General features: G+C 46.9%; 1 protein-coding gene across 1 annotated transcript in view; it reads left to right on the top strand.

Moving 5' to 3' along the window:
- The window catches only part of LOC144488736 (sushi domain-containing protein 1-like), a 37,549-nt gene extending 20,449 nt beyond the window's left edge, over window positions 1-17,100 (top strand). Inside the window, exons 7-10 of the mRNA XM_078206836.1 lie at window positions 1,832-1,871; window positions 7,761-7,854; window positions 13,787-13,836; window positions 16,279-17,100. Coding sequence (XP_078062962.1) covers window positions 1,832-1,871; window positions 7,761-7,854; window positions 13,787-13,805 — 153 coding nt within the window. The 3' untranslated portion in view covers window positions 13,806-13,836; window positions 16,279-17,100. The remainder of the gene's footprint in view (window positions 1-1,831; window positions 1,872-7,760; window positions 7,855-13,786; window positions 13,837-16,278) is intronic.
- Window positions 17,101-18,014: the final 914 nt, after the last annotated feature.

Genomic DNA, 18,014 nt, shown 5'->3' with positions numbered 1-18,014 from the left:
ATCCTGAAAGAGAAATGGAAGCCTTGGAGAAAGACTCAATTTGCCACAGGGCTCCTGATCTGAATAATGCTGTTCCTCCAGGCATTTCTCTTTGTTTATAATTCTCACGTACTTCTCTATCAAGCCACTCCATCATTTTAAAGAGCTCCGTTGGGTCAATCCTGAGCTTTCTCTTTACAAGGACAAATATCAGTCTATGTAGTCATTCCAGATTAGTTACAATTTATTGCCCAGTTCAGTTTACCCGGAGAGGATGCTGGGAAGGGGGGGGAATGGCTGCTCTGTCATACAGAGGCTTGGAAAACCCAATGGGGACTGGAGTCAGATATGGACTCAGACTAGGTAAGGACATTGGCTTTGCTTTCCTGACGGGCATGTACCGGGCAGAAACTTGCTCACGATTGCCCCAGAGGCACAAGAGAAAGGACTGACTCTCAGTCGGAGCTGAATTCAAGTCTGGTCCCCTTGTGATTTTAGGAAGAATAGTAACTAATTCTCCCTGGTGCATTGTATTTTACAGGGATGTCGGAGTGTACAGAGACAGAATCAGGCCATTGCAGTCCATCATCAGGCTTTAAAATGGAAATAATACCCAGAATCGTCTCATGTAATGTCCTAACTACGTGAGGGGTTGCGGGTTTTAGAGAAAAAATAATGTGATTTGCACACGGAGATTCAAAGTGACACACAACAGGTTTATTAAAAGAGCTTTTGACTTTACAGGGAAAAAATGAAACTGAGACAGAAGCCTGTGCAAGACCCTAATGACATCACCATTAAATCACGTGACCAGCTCTTAAAGTAATCATGCAACTACTTAAATATGTAAGACCTCCAATCTTTCTTTTGTTCAAAAACTAGCCAGGTGGACAAGACCTGCTCTGCCTCTGTGGTTACCTGCTCTGCATGTTCTCCACCCTCGATGTAAAGTAATTTAATCTCAACTCTGATCACCTTCCCTCTGGAACCTGCAGTAAGATCTCACAGTTTATTGGGGATTAGCCCCAAGCATTAGGTGTGCTGCATTATGGTTACCACCAGCACTGCAAACTGCTGGCTCAAGGTGGAGAGAATTGCTTCTCGGCCTTTTGGCTAAGATCAAGTGTAGTGTGGATTGGATGCTGCGCTTGGTTGAGGTCATTGGGTCACATTTAAGCTTCATTTGAAGCAATTTTTAAAAGCGGCATCCCGGCCTTTTGGCTAAGATGCAAATGAGATCAAGCCTTGGAGGAGGTGAGTCTGCACCTACTCCAATCAGCTTGGCTCACGTAGATCAGGCCCAAGACAGGAGTGTCGGCCCTGTCTTGTCAGCTTGGATCGGAAATATCTCAACTTGTTGAGACTCTGAATTGGACTTGATTTGATTGAATTGGAATAAAAATACAAAAAAAAACAATAAAATAATTAGTCCCAAGCATCTTGAAAACCTCAATCTCTGCCTATAGGTTAGTCAGTCTCTCACCTTTGCTCCTTTTATGAGGAACACTACATAAATGTAAATGACTGCAAAATAAACTCCATATAAAACTTGCCTCTTGCCCAGTTATAAAACAATAACTGAGTTTGACAGTAAAAAAAAAACCTAACAGATCCTCTTCAGCCACTGACACGCTGACAATTCCCTTGGCTTTTATCTCCTCGGCCTGAAGTCCCTGGTTTCAAAATGATCTGGACCTTATTACAAACTGTTCCACATATAGTTTGAATATTTTCTCCTGTTGTTGCTGTTACGGAAGAGCCAGAGGTTGTTGGCTTTAGCCTTGCCTTCAGAAGAAATACAGACCTGCCATCTTGGGAAGCATCTTAAAATGCGTGCTTTTTATTTCTTTAGGTGAAGAAGCAATCGTGTGTGATTTTGGCCCAGTTAAAAGGTGAGAGTGGACTTGTGCAATGCCTGATGCTTCCCCAGGCCTCACAGTGAAAAAGAGTGGGCTAATGAATTATAAATCTTCCCCATCTCCTCAGAGCAGCAGTTGGTGAATGTTAAAAGAAACTCATCAATGTTGATCCTGACTTGGCAACGGTGTGAAATGGGAGATAGTAGACGGGATCCCCCCCCCCCCACCACCCCCTCCCCCTCCCCCCTGTCCCGTGCGGCGTGTTCCCCCAGTTCAAATTCAATGAATAAATCTGGATTTGAAAATTAGCCTCAGTAACGGTGACCAATCTTAGTGTCTTTTAACCACAGTTCCCATTTTCATAGAATTGTAGAATCCCTACAGTGCAGAAGGAGGCCATTCAGCCCATCGAGTCTGCACTGACTCTCCAATGGGGCATCCCACCCCAGGCCCTATCCACATAATCCCACATATTTACCCCACTAATCCCCCTAACCTACACATTTTTGGACCCTAAGGGGCAATTTAGCACGGTCAATCCACCTAACTCGCACATTTTTAGACTGTGGGAGGAAACCGGAGCATCCAGAGGAAATCCACGCAGACAAAGAACAAAGAACAAAGAACAATACAGCACAGGAACAGGCCCTTCGGCCCTCCAAGCCCGCGCCGCTCCCCAGTCCAGGATTGAATCCTGAATCCAGGATCCCCACCCAATTTTCCAGCCTATCTACATACCAATATCCTATCCACCGAGCTGTCCCTCACAGCTACGATGCTTTGTTCATTACAACCTATTAACTTACCCCCACCCCCCCATTCCAGACCATGTGATCTCCAGGGAGAGGCGAAAACCCAGAGTGAAAAACCCCAGGGCCAATATGGGGAAAAAAAAATCTGGGAAATTCCTCTCCGACCCCCTGAGGCGATCGAAACGAGTCCAGGAGATCACAATGGCCCCGATCGGAAAATGCTTCCCAACCCTAGTCATTTCCACTTCCACGAACACCATATGAATCCCCTGCCCCCGAGACAGGTTCCCAACTATCCGCAGTATCACTCTGTACTGGCACCAGCAAGATGATCGTAGAATGAAGCCTTGAAACGAGAAACCAGGAACAATTAGCCCGCGCCGCTCCCTGGTCCAAACTAGATCACTCTTTTGTATCCCTCCATTCCCACTCCGTTCATATAGCTGTCTAGATAAGTCTTAAACGTTCCCAGTGTGTCCGCCTCCACCACCTTGCCCGGCAACACATTCCAGGCCCCCACGACCCTCTGTGTGAAATATGTCCTTCTGATATCTGTGTTAAACCTCCCCCCCTTCACCTTGAACCTATGACCCCTCGTGAACGTCACCACCGACCCGGGGAAAAGCTTCCCACCGTTCACCCTATCTATGCCTTTCTTAATTTTATACACCTCTATTAAGTCTCCCCTCATCCTCCGTCTTTCCAAGGAGAACAACCCCAGTTTCCCCAATCTCTCCTCATAACCAAGCCCCTCCATACCAGGCAACATCCTGGTAAACCTCCTCTGTACTCTCTCCAAAGCCTCCACGTCCTTCTGGTAGTGTGGCGACCAGAACTGGACGCAGTATTCCAAATGCGGCCGAACAGGGGGAGAACGTGCAGACTCCACACAGACAGTGACCCTAGGCCAGATTTTCTTTCTTAAGGGGCATTCGTGAACCAGATGAGCTTTTGCAACCATTGATGATGATTTCCAGATTCCAGGCATGGGATTTTATGGCCTCGCTCAAGTGAGACCGGAAAATCCCACCCAATGTCAATGGACCTTTCCATAGACCACCCCTCGCCTGCTCCGATTCCGTGGCGAGCAGGAACAATAGAATTCCGGCACAGATTTTTTAATGAACTGAATTTAAATTCCTGGGTGGGATTTGAACTCATTAACCTGGGTCTCTCGATTACTAATCCGGTGACGTTACCCCTGCGCCACCATCTCTCCGAGGCTGAGCAGTCCACTTCTGTTCTTAAGTGTACCTACCAAGATGTCGAGTAGGCTAATCAAGCACGCTCCATCAGCAGTGTCAACACCACCTCCACTTGCCCTCCGAGCTACATGCCCATCCTGACTCCAACACGCGTCCCTCATCATCTCTGGGCCAAAGTGGTGGGGCAGCAAACAGACTGGAGTGGTTCAGGAAGGCAGCTCACCATTTTCCAAGCACAACTGGGGGATGTAGACTGAATGTTGGCCATGTTGGGGGTGCCCACATCCCAGAAATGGATGAAAGAAAAGTTTACCGGTGTCTGTCACTGGGAATATCCTGGAATTGGAACCTGTTCCTCTTACAAGATGACATGCTTTCAGTTTTGTCCCAGAACCAGACGGCACAACTTCAGGCTAAAGGGACGATCCTTTAAAACAGAGATGAGGAGGAATTGCTTCAGCCAGAGAGTAGTGAATCTGTGGAACTCTTTGCCGCAGAAGGCTGTGGAGGCCAGGTCATTGAGTGACTTTAAGACAGAGATAGATAGGTTCTTGATTAATAAGGGGATCAGGGGTTATAGGGAAAAGGCAGGAGAATGGGGATGAGAAAAATATCAGCCATGACTGAATGGCGGAGCAGACTCGATGGGCCGAGTGGCCTAATTCTGCTCCTTTGTCTTATAGTCTTATGGTCTTATGGTCCTCATTGTAATTTATTGGTAGGCTTGTTTTTGCAAGATTTATTTCTGAAACTTAAAGCTAACGTATGATTCCAGTTCACGTTTACGAGCCTAAATTCACCCCAGATATGTAAAGAATCATGGAGCTAGGGAGACATTACAGCACAGAAAGAGGCCATTCGGCCTATTGAGTCAATGTTGGCTCTCTGTAGAGCAATCCAGTCAATCTCTTTTCCCCCATTCTATCCCCGTTGCCCTGCAGGTTTATTTCCCTCAAGTGCCCATCCAAACTCCTTTTGAAATCTTTAATCCTTTCTCATTCCATCACCTTCACAGGCTTCGAGTACCAGGTCATTATCATTTCATTGCTCAAGAGCTTAAACCAGTGTTCCTGGCCCTTGTACCATCTGCTAATTAGAACAGCTTTACTTTGTCTGCCTTTATCTGAACCTTTAATAATCTCGTGCACTTCTATCAAATCTCTCCTCAAACTCCTTCGCCCCAAGGGGAACAACACCAGCTTCTCCCACCTAACCTTGGACCTCAATAAACTTCCTCACCCTGGGAACCATCCTGGTAAATCTGTCCGCACCCTCTCAAAGACTCTCACGTGCTTTCCATTGAGTGGTAACCACAATTGGAGGCTATTTGAACGTATGAATTACTAGGAGGAGTAGGCCACTCAGCCCCTCGAGCCTGTTTGCTCCACTATTCAGTAAGATCATGGCTGATCTATTTTTCACATCAACTTCACATCCCAGCCAAACTCGATAACCTTTCACCCGCCTTTGCTTCGAAGGAATCTATCCACTCCTGCCTTTACAGATATTTCTACCTCAACCACATTTTGCGGAAGAGAATTTCAAAGACTCACAGCCCTCTGTGAGAATTTTTCTTTAACCTCATCTCTCAGTTTAATTGGGCAATCCCTTATTTCTAAAAAGTGACTCAGTTTGTGGCCTCACCAAAGCTTTGTAAAGATTCAGCGTAACCTCCTTGTGTTCCTCGTCAATAAACTGGAATTTGATCTGTATGAAGATAAGAATGCAATCTAGTTCGCAATCTAGACTGGTGCAGGTTAATAATGTGGAGATGCTGGCGTTGGACTGGAGTGAACACAGTAAGAAGTCTCACAACACCAGGTTAAAGTCCAACAGGTTTATTTGGTAGCAAATACCATAAGCTTTCGGAGCGCTGCTCCTTCGTCAGATGGAGTGGAAATGTGCTCTCAAACAGGGCACAGAGACACAAAAATCAAGTTACAGAATACTAATTAGAATGCGAATCCCTACAGCCAGCCAGGTCTTAAAGATACGGACAATGTGGGTGGAGGGAGCATTAAACACAGGTTAAAGAGATGTGTATTGTCTCCAGACAGAACAGCTAGTGAGATTCTGCAAGACCAGGAGGCAAGCTGTGGGGGTTACTGATAGTGTGACATAAATCCAACATCCCGGTTTAGGCCGTCCTCATGTGTGCAGAACTTGGCTATCAGTTTCTGCTCAGCGACTCTGCGCTGTCGCATGTCGTGAAGGCAGCCTTGGAGAACGCTTACCCGAAGATCAGAGACTGATTGCCCGTGACTGCTTTTATTCTGCACACATGAGGACGGCCTAAACCGGGATGTTGGATTTATGTCACACTATCAGTAACCCCCACAGCTTGCCCCTGGTCTTGCAGAATCTCACTAGCTGTTCTGTCTGGAGACAATACATATCTCTTTAACCTGTGTTTAATGCTCCCTCCACCCACATTGTCTGTACCTTTAAGACCTGGCTGGCTGTAGGGATTCGCATTCTAATTAGTATTCTGTAACTTGATTTTGTGTCTCTGTGCACTGTTTGAGAGCACATTTCCACTCCATCTGATGAAGGAGCAGCGCTCCTAAAGCTAATGGTGTTTGAAATCATAGAAACCCTACAGTAGAGAAAGAGGCCATTCGGCCCATCGAGTCTGCACCGACCACAATCCCACCCAGGCCCTACCCCCATATCCCACCCACTAATCCCTCTAACCTATACATCTCAGGACACTAAGGGGCAATTTAAGCATGGCCAATCAATCTAACCCGCACATCTTTGGAATGTGGGAGGAAACCGGAGCACCCGGAGGAAATCCACGCAGACACGAGGAGAATGTGCAAACTCCACACAGACAGTGACCCAAGCCGGGAATCGAACCCAGGTCCCTGGAGCTGTGAAGCAGCAGTGCTAACCACTGTGCTACCGTGCAGCCCTGGTTTGCTACCAAATAAACCTGTTGCAGGTTAATAACACAGGCAACCCTCGGATTTACGACAGAATTGATTCCTGAAAACTGCGTGGTGAGTCGAAATGTTGTGATTTGGAACCAGTTTTCCCATTGGAACAATGTTCGGAATCAGGGTGTGATACCCCACAATGAAAAGTCTGTGAGATCCTGCATCAGTATAATTGTCTCACAGTAGTGTGTTTCCCATGATAAAATAATTCCGACACTTACGAATGAGACTTCTATGCTGTATCTGAGAAGCAATTCGCCCTTCCCCAGGTTGTGAAAGGCAGAAAATAAAGGAACTTAATTCTTGGTGAAGACCAGAGAGCACGTTTTCCCGCTCCGCCTGCCACGGGAATCGGAGCGGGCGAGGGGTGGATCATGGAAAGGCCCATTGACCTCAGGCAGGACTTTCCGCTTTCGGGGTGAGCGTGGCAGGAAAATCCCACCCCAAGTGTTTGCATCAGTATAATTGTCTGGGGCGGCGCGGTGACACAGTGGTTAGCACTGCTGCCTCACAGCGCCAGGGACCCATGTTCGATTCCCGGCTTGGGTCACTGTCTGTGTGGAGTCTGCACGTTCTCCTCGTGTCTGCGTGGGTTTCCTCCGGGAGCTCTGGTTTCCTCCCACAGTCTGAAAGATGTGCTGATTAGGTGCATCGGCCATGCTAAATTCTCCCTCAGTGGGCCTGAGCAGGCACCGGAGTGCGGCAAATAGGGGACTTTCACAGTAACTTCACTGCAGTGTTAACGTAATCCTACTTGTGACTAATAAATAAACTTAACTTTTTTTAACTTTAAGTTTAAAAACTTAAAGTCGAAACAGGGCGTCAATCTATAAATGCCAAGAATGCCATTCTTTGTAACTCAAATGTCGTAAAGCCAAGGGCTGCCTGTACGCCATATTGCAAATATTACTTTTATTAACATGGTTAAATAAGGCCATTTGATCCATTGGTATATATTCGCTTCGTTGCTAACACTAAGTTGGAAGACACTCAATTTGTTTACAAAGAATTATTTTCTTCATTTAGGTTCATCAGACAGTGTGAAGATTATGATCTTTTTAGGACTAGCTTCCTTGGGAACGGTTGGATTTCTACTTTTTCTCTGTTATTCTTTGGTATGGTATGTATGATCTTCACACATCAGGACCAATGATATTGTCCACTTTTACCGTTGGCCATTGTCTCAGGTCAGCTTCTGCTGAAGCCCACACCCATTGCTTTTGTTACTCCAGACTTGAATGTTCCAACAGTCCCCTGACGAGCCTTCCATCTTCCACCTTTCACACACTTGTGCTCGCCCAGAATTCTGCTGCCCATAACTTAACTTGCACCAAGTCCCATTCGCTCATTGCTCTCTGTGCTCCCGCACCACATCGGTTCCCAGTCCGGCAACACCTTAAATTTAAAATTATCATCCTTGTTTTCAGATTCCTTTTTCGGCATCACCTCTCCCTACCTCAGTAAGCTCCTACATTCCCACAAGTTCTCTACCCGTCTTCGACAGAAGACTTCTACCTTTCCTCGACCCAAGATCTCTACTCTTCTCCAATTCCCGGATTCTTCAGCATCCCAGAATTCTATCTCTCCATTATTGGGCTGTGCCTTCAGTTGCCAAAGCCCTAAGATCTGGAATTCCCTCCCTAGATCTTGCCACCTCGCTCACCTCCTTTAATAAGCTATTTAAGACCTATCCCCTTGTCCAAGACTTTTGTCATCTGCTTTAATATCTCTGGGAGTGTCTTAGTGTCAAATTTTGTTTTAACATTCCTATGAGGCACCTTTTACTACTTTTAAAGGAGCTATATAAATATAAATAGTTGTTGTGTCATACCATTAACACATTCTGCTATCTGACCTTAATGCTGCTATTAGCAACTACCTTGGTCTTTAACACTACCATTAACCTTTGTCTTAAAATCTAAACACTTTTGTTAAATCTCTCCTGAGTTCTTGCCTATCCCTGACTATCTATTTTGCTCCATCTGCTCTATCTCTTTTCTTCCACAGGATAAAATCCATCGCCTTCCCATCTCTAATAAAAGCAAAATACTGCAGACGCTGCAAATCTGAAACAAAAACAGGGAGTGCTGGATAAACCCAGCTGGTCCGGCAGCGTCTGTGGAGAGAAAAATAAAATTAATGTTTGGGGTCTACATGATCCTTCTTACAGAACTGAAGCAAGATAGAAATGTAGAGAATTATGTAGTTGGAAAGGGGTTAGAGGAGGTGGGACAGAGAAGAAGACCAGGAATGGAATCATAGAATCCCTATAGTGCAGAAGGAGGCTATTTGGCCCATTGAGTCTGCACCAACTCGCCAACAGAGCATCTCACCCAGGCCCACCCTATCCACATAACCCCACGTATTTACCCCGCTAATCCTCCTAACCTGCACATCTTGGGACACGAAGGGGCAATTTAGCATGGCCTATCCACTGAATGCCATGGCCAAGGCCACCTAGGTTGGGCAAAGGAAAAATAAACATAGAAAATAGGAGCAGGAGGAGGCCATTCAGCCCTTGAGCCTGCTCCACCATTCATCATGATCATGGCTGATCATCCAACTCAATAGCCTAATCCCCACCTTCCCCCCATATCCTTTGATCCCCTTCACCCCAAGTGCTATCTATAACTTCTAGAAAACATTCAATGTTTTGGCCTCAACTACTTTATGTGGTAGTGAATTCCACACATTCACCACTCTCTGGGTGAAGAAATTTCTCCTCATCTCTATTCTAAACCATCTACTCCAAATCCTCAGATTGTGACCCCTGGTTCTGAACACCCCCACCATTGGGAACACCCTTCCTTCATCTATCCTGTCTAGTCCTGTTAGAATTTTGTGGGCTTGATAAATTTGTTCTGGATTTCACAACGGGGGGTATTGAAGTGCCATTAAGGGATGAAGAGTGCTAATAGTGACAAAAGGTGAATTATAGAATCCCTACAGTGCAGAAGGAGGCCATTTGGCCCATTGAGCCTGCACTGACCACAATCCCACCCAGGCCATCTCCGTAACCTCATGTATTTACTATTTTAATCCCCCTGATATTAAGGGGCAATTTAGCATGGCCAATCCACCTAACCCGCACACCTTTGGAGTGTGGGAGGAAACCGGAGCACCCGGAGGAAACCCATGCAGACACGGGGAGAACGTGCAAACTCCGCACAGACAGTGACCCGAGGCTGGAATCGAACCCGGGTCCCTAGCGCTGTGAGGCAGCAGTGCTAACCACTGTGCCACTGGGCTGCCCCATAGCAGGAATGTGTTAATGGGAGTGACTGAGCAGTCATGGATGGCGGCCAAGTCGGGGTTGTGTTGAGGCAGGCCATTGAGTTGAAAAGCAATGGACAGCAAACTACAAAATGGTCGGCGGGGCGGGGGAATGTTTTAAGATGGAGTAGAAAGTTCACAGTCCAAGGTTGTTGAACTCAATGTTGAGTCCCGAAGGTTGTAATGTGCCTCAGTGGAAGGTGAGGTGCTGTTCCTTCAGTTTGTGTTAGGCTTCGCTGGATCACTGCAGCATGCTGAGCGAGTGTGGGCATTGAGAGCAAGCATTTCTATCTCTCTTCAGTTCTGACGAAGGGTTATATGGACTCGAAACACTGGCCGAAGCCCTACGATTCCGGGGCGGGCGAAGTTTCCAGAACGGAAATCTCCATTGGCCTCGGGCGGGATTTCACAATCTCGCCCGAGTGAGGCCATAAAAACCCGCCCATTATCTCTGTTTCTCTCTCCATAGCTGCTGCCAGACCTGCCGAGCTTTTCCAGCATTTGCTGTTGTTAATTCAGTTTGGGGTGTGGGGATTAAAGTCGCTGTTTACATATTTTGCAAATGACTTTTACCAATGACATCACAGAAATGCGTACCTTCATTTTAAATAACTTGTTTCTGAGAATTTATTTCCAAAGTCAGGTTTCCATAGGGATTGGCACGCAAGTAACAGATTGCAACAGATAGCCTATTGTACTCCCAAATGAGCTAAACCTGGGAAACACGAGATATTGCAATTGATAACCTGCGTTGAATAAAGTAAAATGAATGCAAATCCTTGGGGATAGGAGGAAAGTTTTAGAGCTGGCAAGGTTTTACCCTGAGGTAATGATTCACTTGAGTTCTTGTGGCACAGTGGCTAGCGTCTCTGTTGGAGCTTGGGTTCCAGTCCCACTTCAGGACTTGATGGCCAAGGAAGGCACATTCATAACGCATCCAAACAGGTGGCCAGTCCTTCCAATACTCGCTAAAGGCGGGTGCTAAGAATGGGAGAGATTCCTGATCACCCATGTGTTGGAGAGAGTAATGGCGCCTCTACCTTCACTATCCATAGCTCTAGAGTGCAGAGTTCACGTTTCCCCAGCAACCTGAGTCCCCTGAGTGAACACACCGTCACATGGATTTATTGTGGATATTCTCATGACTATGTTATATTTGTGGCCTTTAGTTTCAGTCTGCCTCACAAGTGGAAACATTTTCTCCGCATCTACCCAATCAAATCCATTTGGAATCTTACAAACCCTCTATCAGTACATCCCTCTGTATCTCTTCGAGAGAAAGGAGACCCAGTTTGTTTTCAAGAACCAGGTGTAACCTCTGAGTACAAAGTTCATCCCGGTAAATATTCTTTGCCCCATCTTAATGCAATCAGGCAGAGTCAACATGATTTTGTGAAAGGGAAATAATTTTTGACTAATTTATTAAACTTTTTTGAGAAAGTAACAGGCAACGTGGATAAAAGGGGAATCTGTAGATGTGGTATACTCCAATTTCGCAAAGGCATTTGTTCAGGCGCCACATCAAAGGTTACTACACAAAATAAGAAGACGTTATATGCGGAATTTTTCAAAAAAGTGACAAAGTGTCACCTTGAGTGAGAAGCCAGTGCGATTCCCGCCAGATCGGGCGTCGTGATCCCAATCACAACCTTCCAACATTTAGTCATTTCTTTGGTGGCGGGGGGGGGGGGGGTGGATGTTTTGCACCATCATTGAGAGAGGTGGGGTACAAAGATGCCAGCAAGTCTGACTCCTCAGAGATTGTGGGCCCCTTATCAGAAACCCCTGGCTAACTTCCCCTCTCTCCCCACCCTGGGGTACTGAGGCATTCCTCGTCACCACCTCCGGCCCCCAATTGAGGTCAGTTATCTCAGCCTGGTTTCGATCTGGGGATCTTTCTGTGACACCACATGACACCTTCATTCCCTGAGCTACCTCAAGAGCTTTTCACTGAACATATTTTATAAAAGGGCGCTGAGACAGACTCGTAAATGTTGACGTTTTAGAAAAATTAAACTAGCTCTTGCTGACAGACAGTATAACTCCTGTCCCCCCACTACCCCCATTATAGACTCCAACTTACAATAATGGTTTATTTGCCTGTGGGTTACTTTCATTTTTGTTTATGGCTTTATTCTATGTTTCCATGAAAAATAAGCAATAAATAGAACTCCATATATCATAGAATCCCTACACTACAGAAGGAGGCCATTTGGCCCATCGAGTCTGCACCGACCACAATCTCACCCAGGCCCTATCCCCGTAACCCCTCACATTCACTCTGCTGGTACCCCCGACACTAACCCGCCTAACCCACCTAACCCGCACATCTTTGGGCAGTGGGAGGAAACCGGAGCACCCGGAGGAAACCCACGCAGACACGGGGAGAATGTGCAAACTCCACACAGACAGTGACCCGAGGCCGGAATTGAACCCGGGTCCCTGGCGCTGTGAGGCAGCAGTGCTAACCACTGTGCCACCGTGCCATTGAAGCACCGTTGGGCGTACTGATACCTTTTGAACAGACTCACGACCTAACACCAGATCACGGGTTCGCCACCCTGCTCACTAGATTGTGACCCCCCGATCCCGCCCATGCCCTTAGAGACGGCTCAACAAGAGCGGGCATATCCCCTAGTCCAGTGACAGATTCAAGTGGGTGTGGGAAGATCCCTCACAACCTGGTCTACTTAACCATGGGGAGCCCGTAAAGTGGAGAAGATGATGGAAAATGTCACGTTTTGGAGACGTGACAGGTGGGTTTGGTTAAAGATGAACAGAGGTTTATTACCGGCGTCTGAACTCTTCCATGAGTTGCTGCTTCTCTCTGATTCCCGTGCGAGGTCTGTTAAATCATTTCTGGTGTGTACGCTAATAACAGAGCTCCAGTGAGCCAATAGAAAAAATACACTGATTTGATTTGATTTGATTTATTATTGTCACATGTATTAACATACAGTGAAAAATATTGTTTTTGCACGCTTAACAGACAAAGCATACCGTTCATAGAGAAGGAAAGGAGAGAATGCAGAATGTAGTGTTACAGCCATAGCTAGGGTGTAGAGAAAGATCAACTTAATGCGCGGTAAGTCCGTTCAAAAGTCTGACAGCAGCAGGGAAGAAGCTGTTCTTGTGTCAGTTGGTACGTGACCTCAGGCTTTTGTATCTTTTTCCCGAAGGAAGAAAGTGGAAGAGAGAATGTCCGGGGTGCGTGGGGTCCTTAATTATGCTGGCTGCTTTGCCGAGGCAGCGGGAAGTGTAGACAGAGTCAATGGATGGGAGGCTGGTTTGCGTGATGGATTGGGCTACATTCACGACCTTTTGTAGTTCCTTGTGGTCTTGGGCAGAGCAGGAGCCATACCAAGCTATGATCCAACCAGAAAGAATGCTTTCTATAGTGCATCTGTAAAAATTGGTGAGAGTTGTAGCTGACATGCCAAATTTCCTTAGTCTTCTGAGAAAGTAGAGGCGTTGGTGGGCTTTCTTAACTATAGTGTCGGCATGGGGGACCAGGACAGGTTGTTGGTGATCTGGACACCTAAAAACTTGAAGCTCTCGACCCTTTCTACTTCGTCCCCGTTGATGTAGACAGGGGCATGTTCTCCACTATGCCTCCTGAAGTCAATGATAATCTCCTTCGTTTTGTTGACATTGAGGGAGAGATTATTGTTGCCGCATCAGTTCACCAGATCCTCGATCTCATTCCTGTACTCTGTACACATACTATAACGAAAAAGATCTTCATTAAAAAAACATCCTTTTCTCCACCCTCTTCCCAGGAGCTTCACAATCAGATGACAGCTGTCGGGAGTGGCTCCGAAAATTCAATGTAAGTTGTGAGGCAGGTTGTATCCTTGTTTGAAGGGAGGGGGTGTCCTGCTGTCCCACGTCGTCTTTCAACCATTCTGTGCATGTCATGACTCTGGTAATGTGATAGGTTACGAAACATGCAATGCAGCATTGGTACAGAGTGATTCATGGAATGCGTCAGCCGTGGCTTAGTGAGTTGTGAGTTTAAGTCCCGCTCCAGAGATTGGAGTGCAATAATCGAGGCTGCCACTGCCAGTGCCGTACGTGCTGAGTTGATGTGTCTCAGTTGAGACATTAATCCAAGACTCTCTGCCCCCAGAACATAAAGAATCCTGAAGCACGACTTAGAACAAGAATAAGGAAGCTATCCCTGGACAACATTTGTCCCCCAACTAACATCACAAAAATTGATGATATGTTTTTTAAAAATTAATTCATGGGATAGACAATGCAAAGGTCCGGTTTCCTCCCACACTCCAAAGATGTGCGGGTTAGGATGATTGGCCATGTTAAATTGCTCCTTAGTTTCAGGGGCACTAGCAGGGTAAATATGTGGGGTTACGGGAATAGGACCTGGGTGGGATTGTTGTCGGTGCAGACTCAATGGGGTGAATGGCCTCCTTCTGCACTGTAAGGATTCCATGATTCTTATGAAACCACTGTCGAATGTTGCAAAAGCCTACCCACCTGGGTCACTGATGTCCTTTAGGGAAGGAAATCTGCCGTCCTTACCCGGTCTGGCCTACATGTGACTCCAGAGCCACAGCAATCTGGTTGACTCTCAAATGCCCTCTGAAAAGGAGGACAGTTAGGGATGGGCAATAAATGCTGGCCAGCCAGCGACGCCCACATCCCATAAATGAATAAAATATATATATATGTGGGTGTCACTGACTGGCCCCGCATTTATTGCCCATCCCTTCAACTGAGTGGCTTCCTCCGCTGTTTCAGAATCAACCACATTGCTGTGGATCTGGAGTCACATGTGGGCCAGACCGGGTAAGGACGGCAGATTTCCTTCCCTAAAGGGACATTAGTGAACCAGATGGGTTTTTAACGACAATCGACAATGGTTTCATGGTCATCAGTAGGTTCTTATTTCCAGGTATCTTTTATTGAATTCAAATTCTACCATCTGCCGTGGTGGGATTTGAACGGGGATTCCCAGAGCGTTACCTCGGTTCCCTGGATTGGTAGGCTTTTGAGGATACCGCTGTGCCACCACCTCCTCTTCCGGCAATTATCACGTTCTTGTTTGTGAGATCTTGCTGTGTGCAGATTTTCTGTCAAGTTTCCTACATTACAACAGTGACGACACTTCAAAAAGTGCTCATTGGCTGGAAAGTGCTTTGAGATATCTGGTGGCTGTGGAAAGTGCTTTATAAATACAAACTTTTTTCTAGTTCCCTATCATCAATACCTGCAAACTGCCTTCATAACCCCTCTGAAACCGTTTGACTTCCCGATTGGAATCACCAATAGGAATCTTGAGGGGAATGGGGTCTTGGCTGCTGGCTGGAGCCCCATGATGCCTCTTTTTGGGAATCTTGTTCCCTTTGTTGGGGTTATTCCGGAAGTATTGGGCAAATGGAGGCTGGCAGCGCAGGTGAATGGTAGCACCACTGGGTGCAGTGGCTGCTTCCAGCACAACTCCCGCCCAGGGCCTGGGAGAGTCCTCGATGGATCCCAGGTGAGTGAGGGTGGGCTTGTGGAGTAGAGGGGGAGGGGGCCAGTAGCAAGGCTAGAGGGTGACGCTTGGTGGGCCAACCCACCCCGTTCAGTGCCTCCATCAGGCACTGAGTGTCTTTGAACAGGGGATGCCCCACATTGCGAGCTCCCCCCCCCAACCTGCCTTTGCTAGGCCCTCAAGGGGGCATTAGGTGCTCACTTAAGGGCCTCAATAAGCAGCGTGACAGGAATGGCCTGGGTGGGAGGCAGGGAGGTGGCACGATGTCCATGTGCCACTCTCCTGTTTGATTAACTGCCCCACCACCACTCACCGTAATGTGGGAGTGGGCACAAGATTCCACCCACCAGCTTCGCTGCTTACCTCTTGCTCCCGTCATACCCTGCTCTTCAACTTTCAGGGGGGGAATCTTCCCATCCTACCCGCCATGGGAATCGTAGTGCGTGGGGGGAGGGGCGGATCAGGCAAAGGTCCGTTGACCTCAGGTGGGATTTTTCTGGGGCAAGAGTGACCGGAAAATCCCACCCATAGTGCTTAGCCTCAGGAATTGTACAGAGGGAAAGCTAATTAAATGGAATAAAACGATATGTGGGTGGGGTTAAATGGGCTCACATGGTGCGTGAACACCAACATGGATTAGTTGGGCTGAATGATCTATTTCCATGCTGCTAAATTCTGGGTAATTTAACTCACCATGAAAGGCATTGGAAAGATGTGGAAAATGATTCATTTGAGCGTGCCCAATTCTTTATCTGCAGTTTATTTTCTCTTTAGACAGATAAAAAACGGAAGATGTTCTCTCCTAGAGGCCATTCAGCAAATTTCACCAATTGCGAGTGTTTCGAAGAACAAAATCGAAATCAGACTACCAAACCATCAACCATCGCTGACACGGAATAACTTCAAATATTATCTCCTCCCTTTGCCATTTGACAGACTGCGATCGTAAAACTCTTATTTATTTGTACAATATGATCAACTGTTTCGAAATAAAATGATACTCACTGCAGGGGATTAACCCCCCGCCCCCCAGTGCAATACTGAGGGAATGCTGCATTGTCATAGCTGCTGTCTTTTGGCTGAGAAATTTGGCTCCGTCCACTCTTTCGGGCGCACAAGAAGATCCCATGGGACCAGTTCGAAGAGGAGCAGGGGTGCGTTCTCTGAAGCACAGGCCAATATTTATTTGTCAGCTAACGTTGCAAACATTATTGGATCGTTTCTCACCTTGCTGTTTGTGGGAGTTTGCTGTGAGCAAATTTGCTGCTGTGTTCTGTATGTTCCCACTGTTGAATGAGAGATGAGTCATCGCCACAAAAACAAGCAAAAAGGCTGCGAATGGCAGCCCATCGAGAGAATAGAAGGTGTGAATGGCCAAACGGCAGAGAAGATAAAATCAGAGGGTGAACTGTGACAGATGGAGATGTGGGGGGAGGGGGGAGATGGGTGGGAGAGGCGAAATTGAGAAAAAGAGTGGAAAGGGGAAGCAAAGGGGGAGAAAAGGTAAGGAAAGGGGGGGATAAAATAAGGGGAAGGAGTGGGGGGGGGAAGAAACACGAAGAAAGACAATAAAGAAATAAAAGGTAGAGAACAGTTAAAAATTAAATAAAATGAAAATAAAGTTGTTGAGGTGGGGCCAATCATCTGAAGTTGTTGAATTCGATGTTGAGACTGGAAGGTTGTAATGTGCCAAGCCGGAAGATGAGATGCTGTTCCTCCAGTTTGCGTTGAGCTTCACTGGAACATTGCAGCAGGTCAAGGACAGACATGTGGACATGGGAGCAGGATCGTGTGTTAAAATGGCAAGCAAAGAGAAGGATTTTCCAGTCGAGCCCCCCCCCGCACGCCCCGAAATTCCTGCCTGAAGCCAATGGACCATTGGCTGGTCCGTCCCCCGCCTCCTCCCACAAACCTGCCTTTGGGTGATTCCCAGAAATACCCACCCCAGGGTTAACGAGGGGATTTGATAATGAGGTCCTCAAAATCATGAAGGGTTTTGATGGAGGGAATAAAGATAAACAGTTTCCAGTGGCAGGAGGGTTGATAGCCAAAGATAGAGATTTATTTGGGAAAGGGAGAATTTTCCCTTTCCGCCCGCCACGGGAATCGGAGGGGGCAAGGGGTGAACCATGGGAAGGTCCTTTGACCTCAGGTGGGATTTTCCAGTTCCGGGGCGAGCATGGCTGGAAAATCCCACCCATCGTGCTTAACCTCAGGAATTGTACATATGTAATTAACGGATAGCTAATTAAATGGAATAAAACGATACGCGGATTGGATTAAATGGGCTCACATGAACACCAACATGGACTAGTTGGGCCGACATTCAAGAGGCGGCTGGATATAACACGTGGGGTGAATGAGGTCAAAGATTATGGGGAGAAAACAGGATTGGGCTATTGAGTTGGACGATCAGCCATGATCGTGATGAATGGCGGAGCAGGCTCGAAGGGCCGAATGGCCTCCTCCTGCTCCTATCTTTCCCTTTCCGTCCACCAGGGGAATCATAG

This window comes from Mustelus asterias, unplaced genomic scaffold (assembly GCF_964213995.1).
Source record: "Mustelus asterias unplaced genomic scaffold, sMusAst1.hap1.1 HAP1_SCAFFOLD_1821, whole genome shotgun sequence".
NCBI lineage: Eukaryota > Metazoa > Chordata > Chondrichthyes > Carcharhiniformes > Triakidae > Mustelus > Mustelus asterias.
Note: the sequence above shows the minus strand (reverse complement) of the source record. Positions and strands in the feature narration are given on the sequence as shown.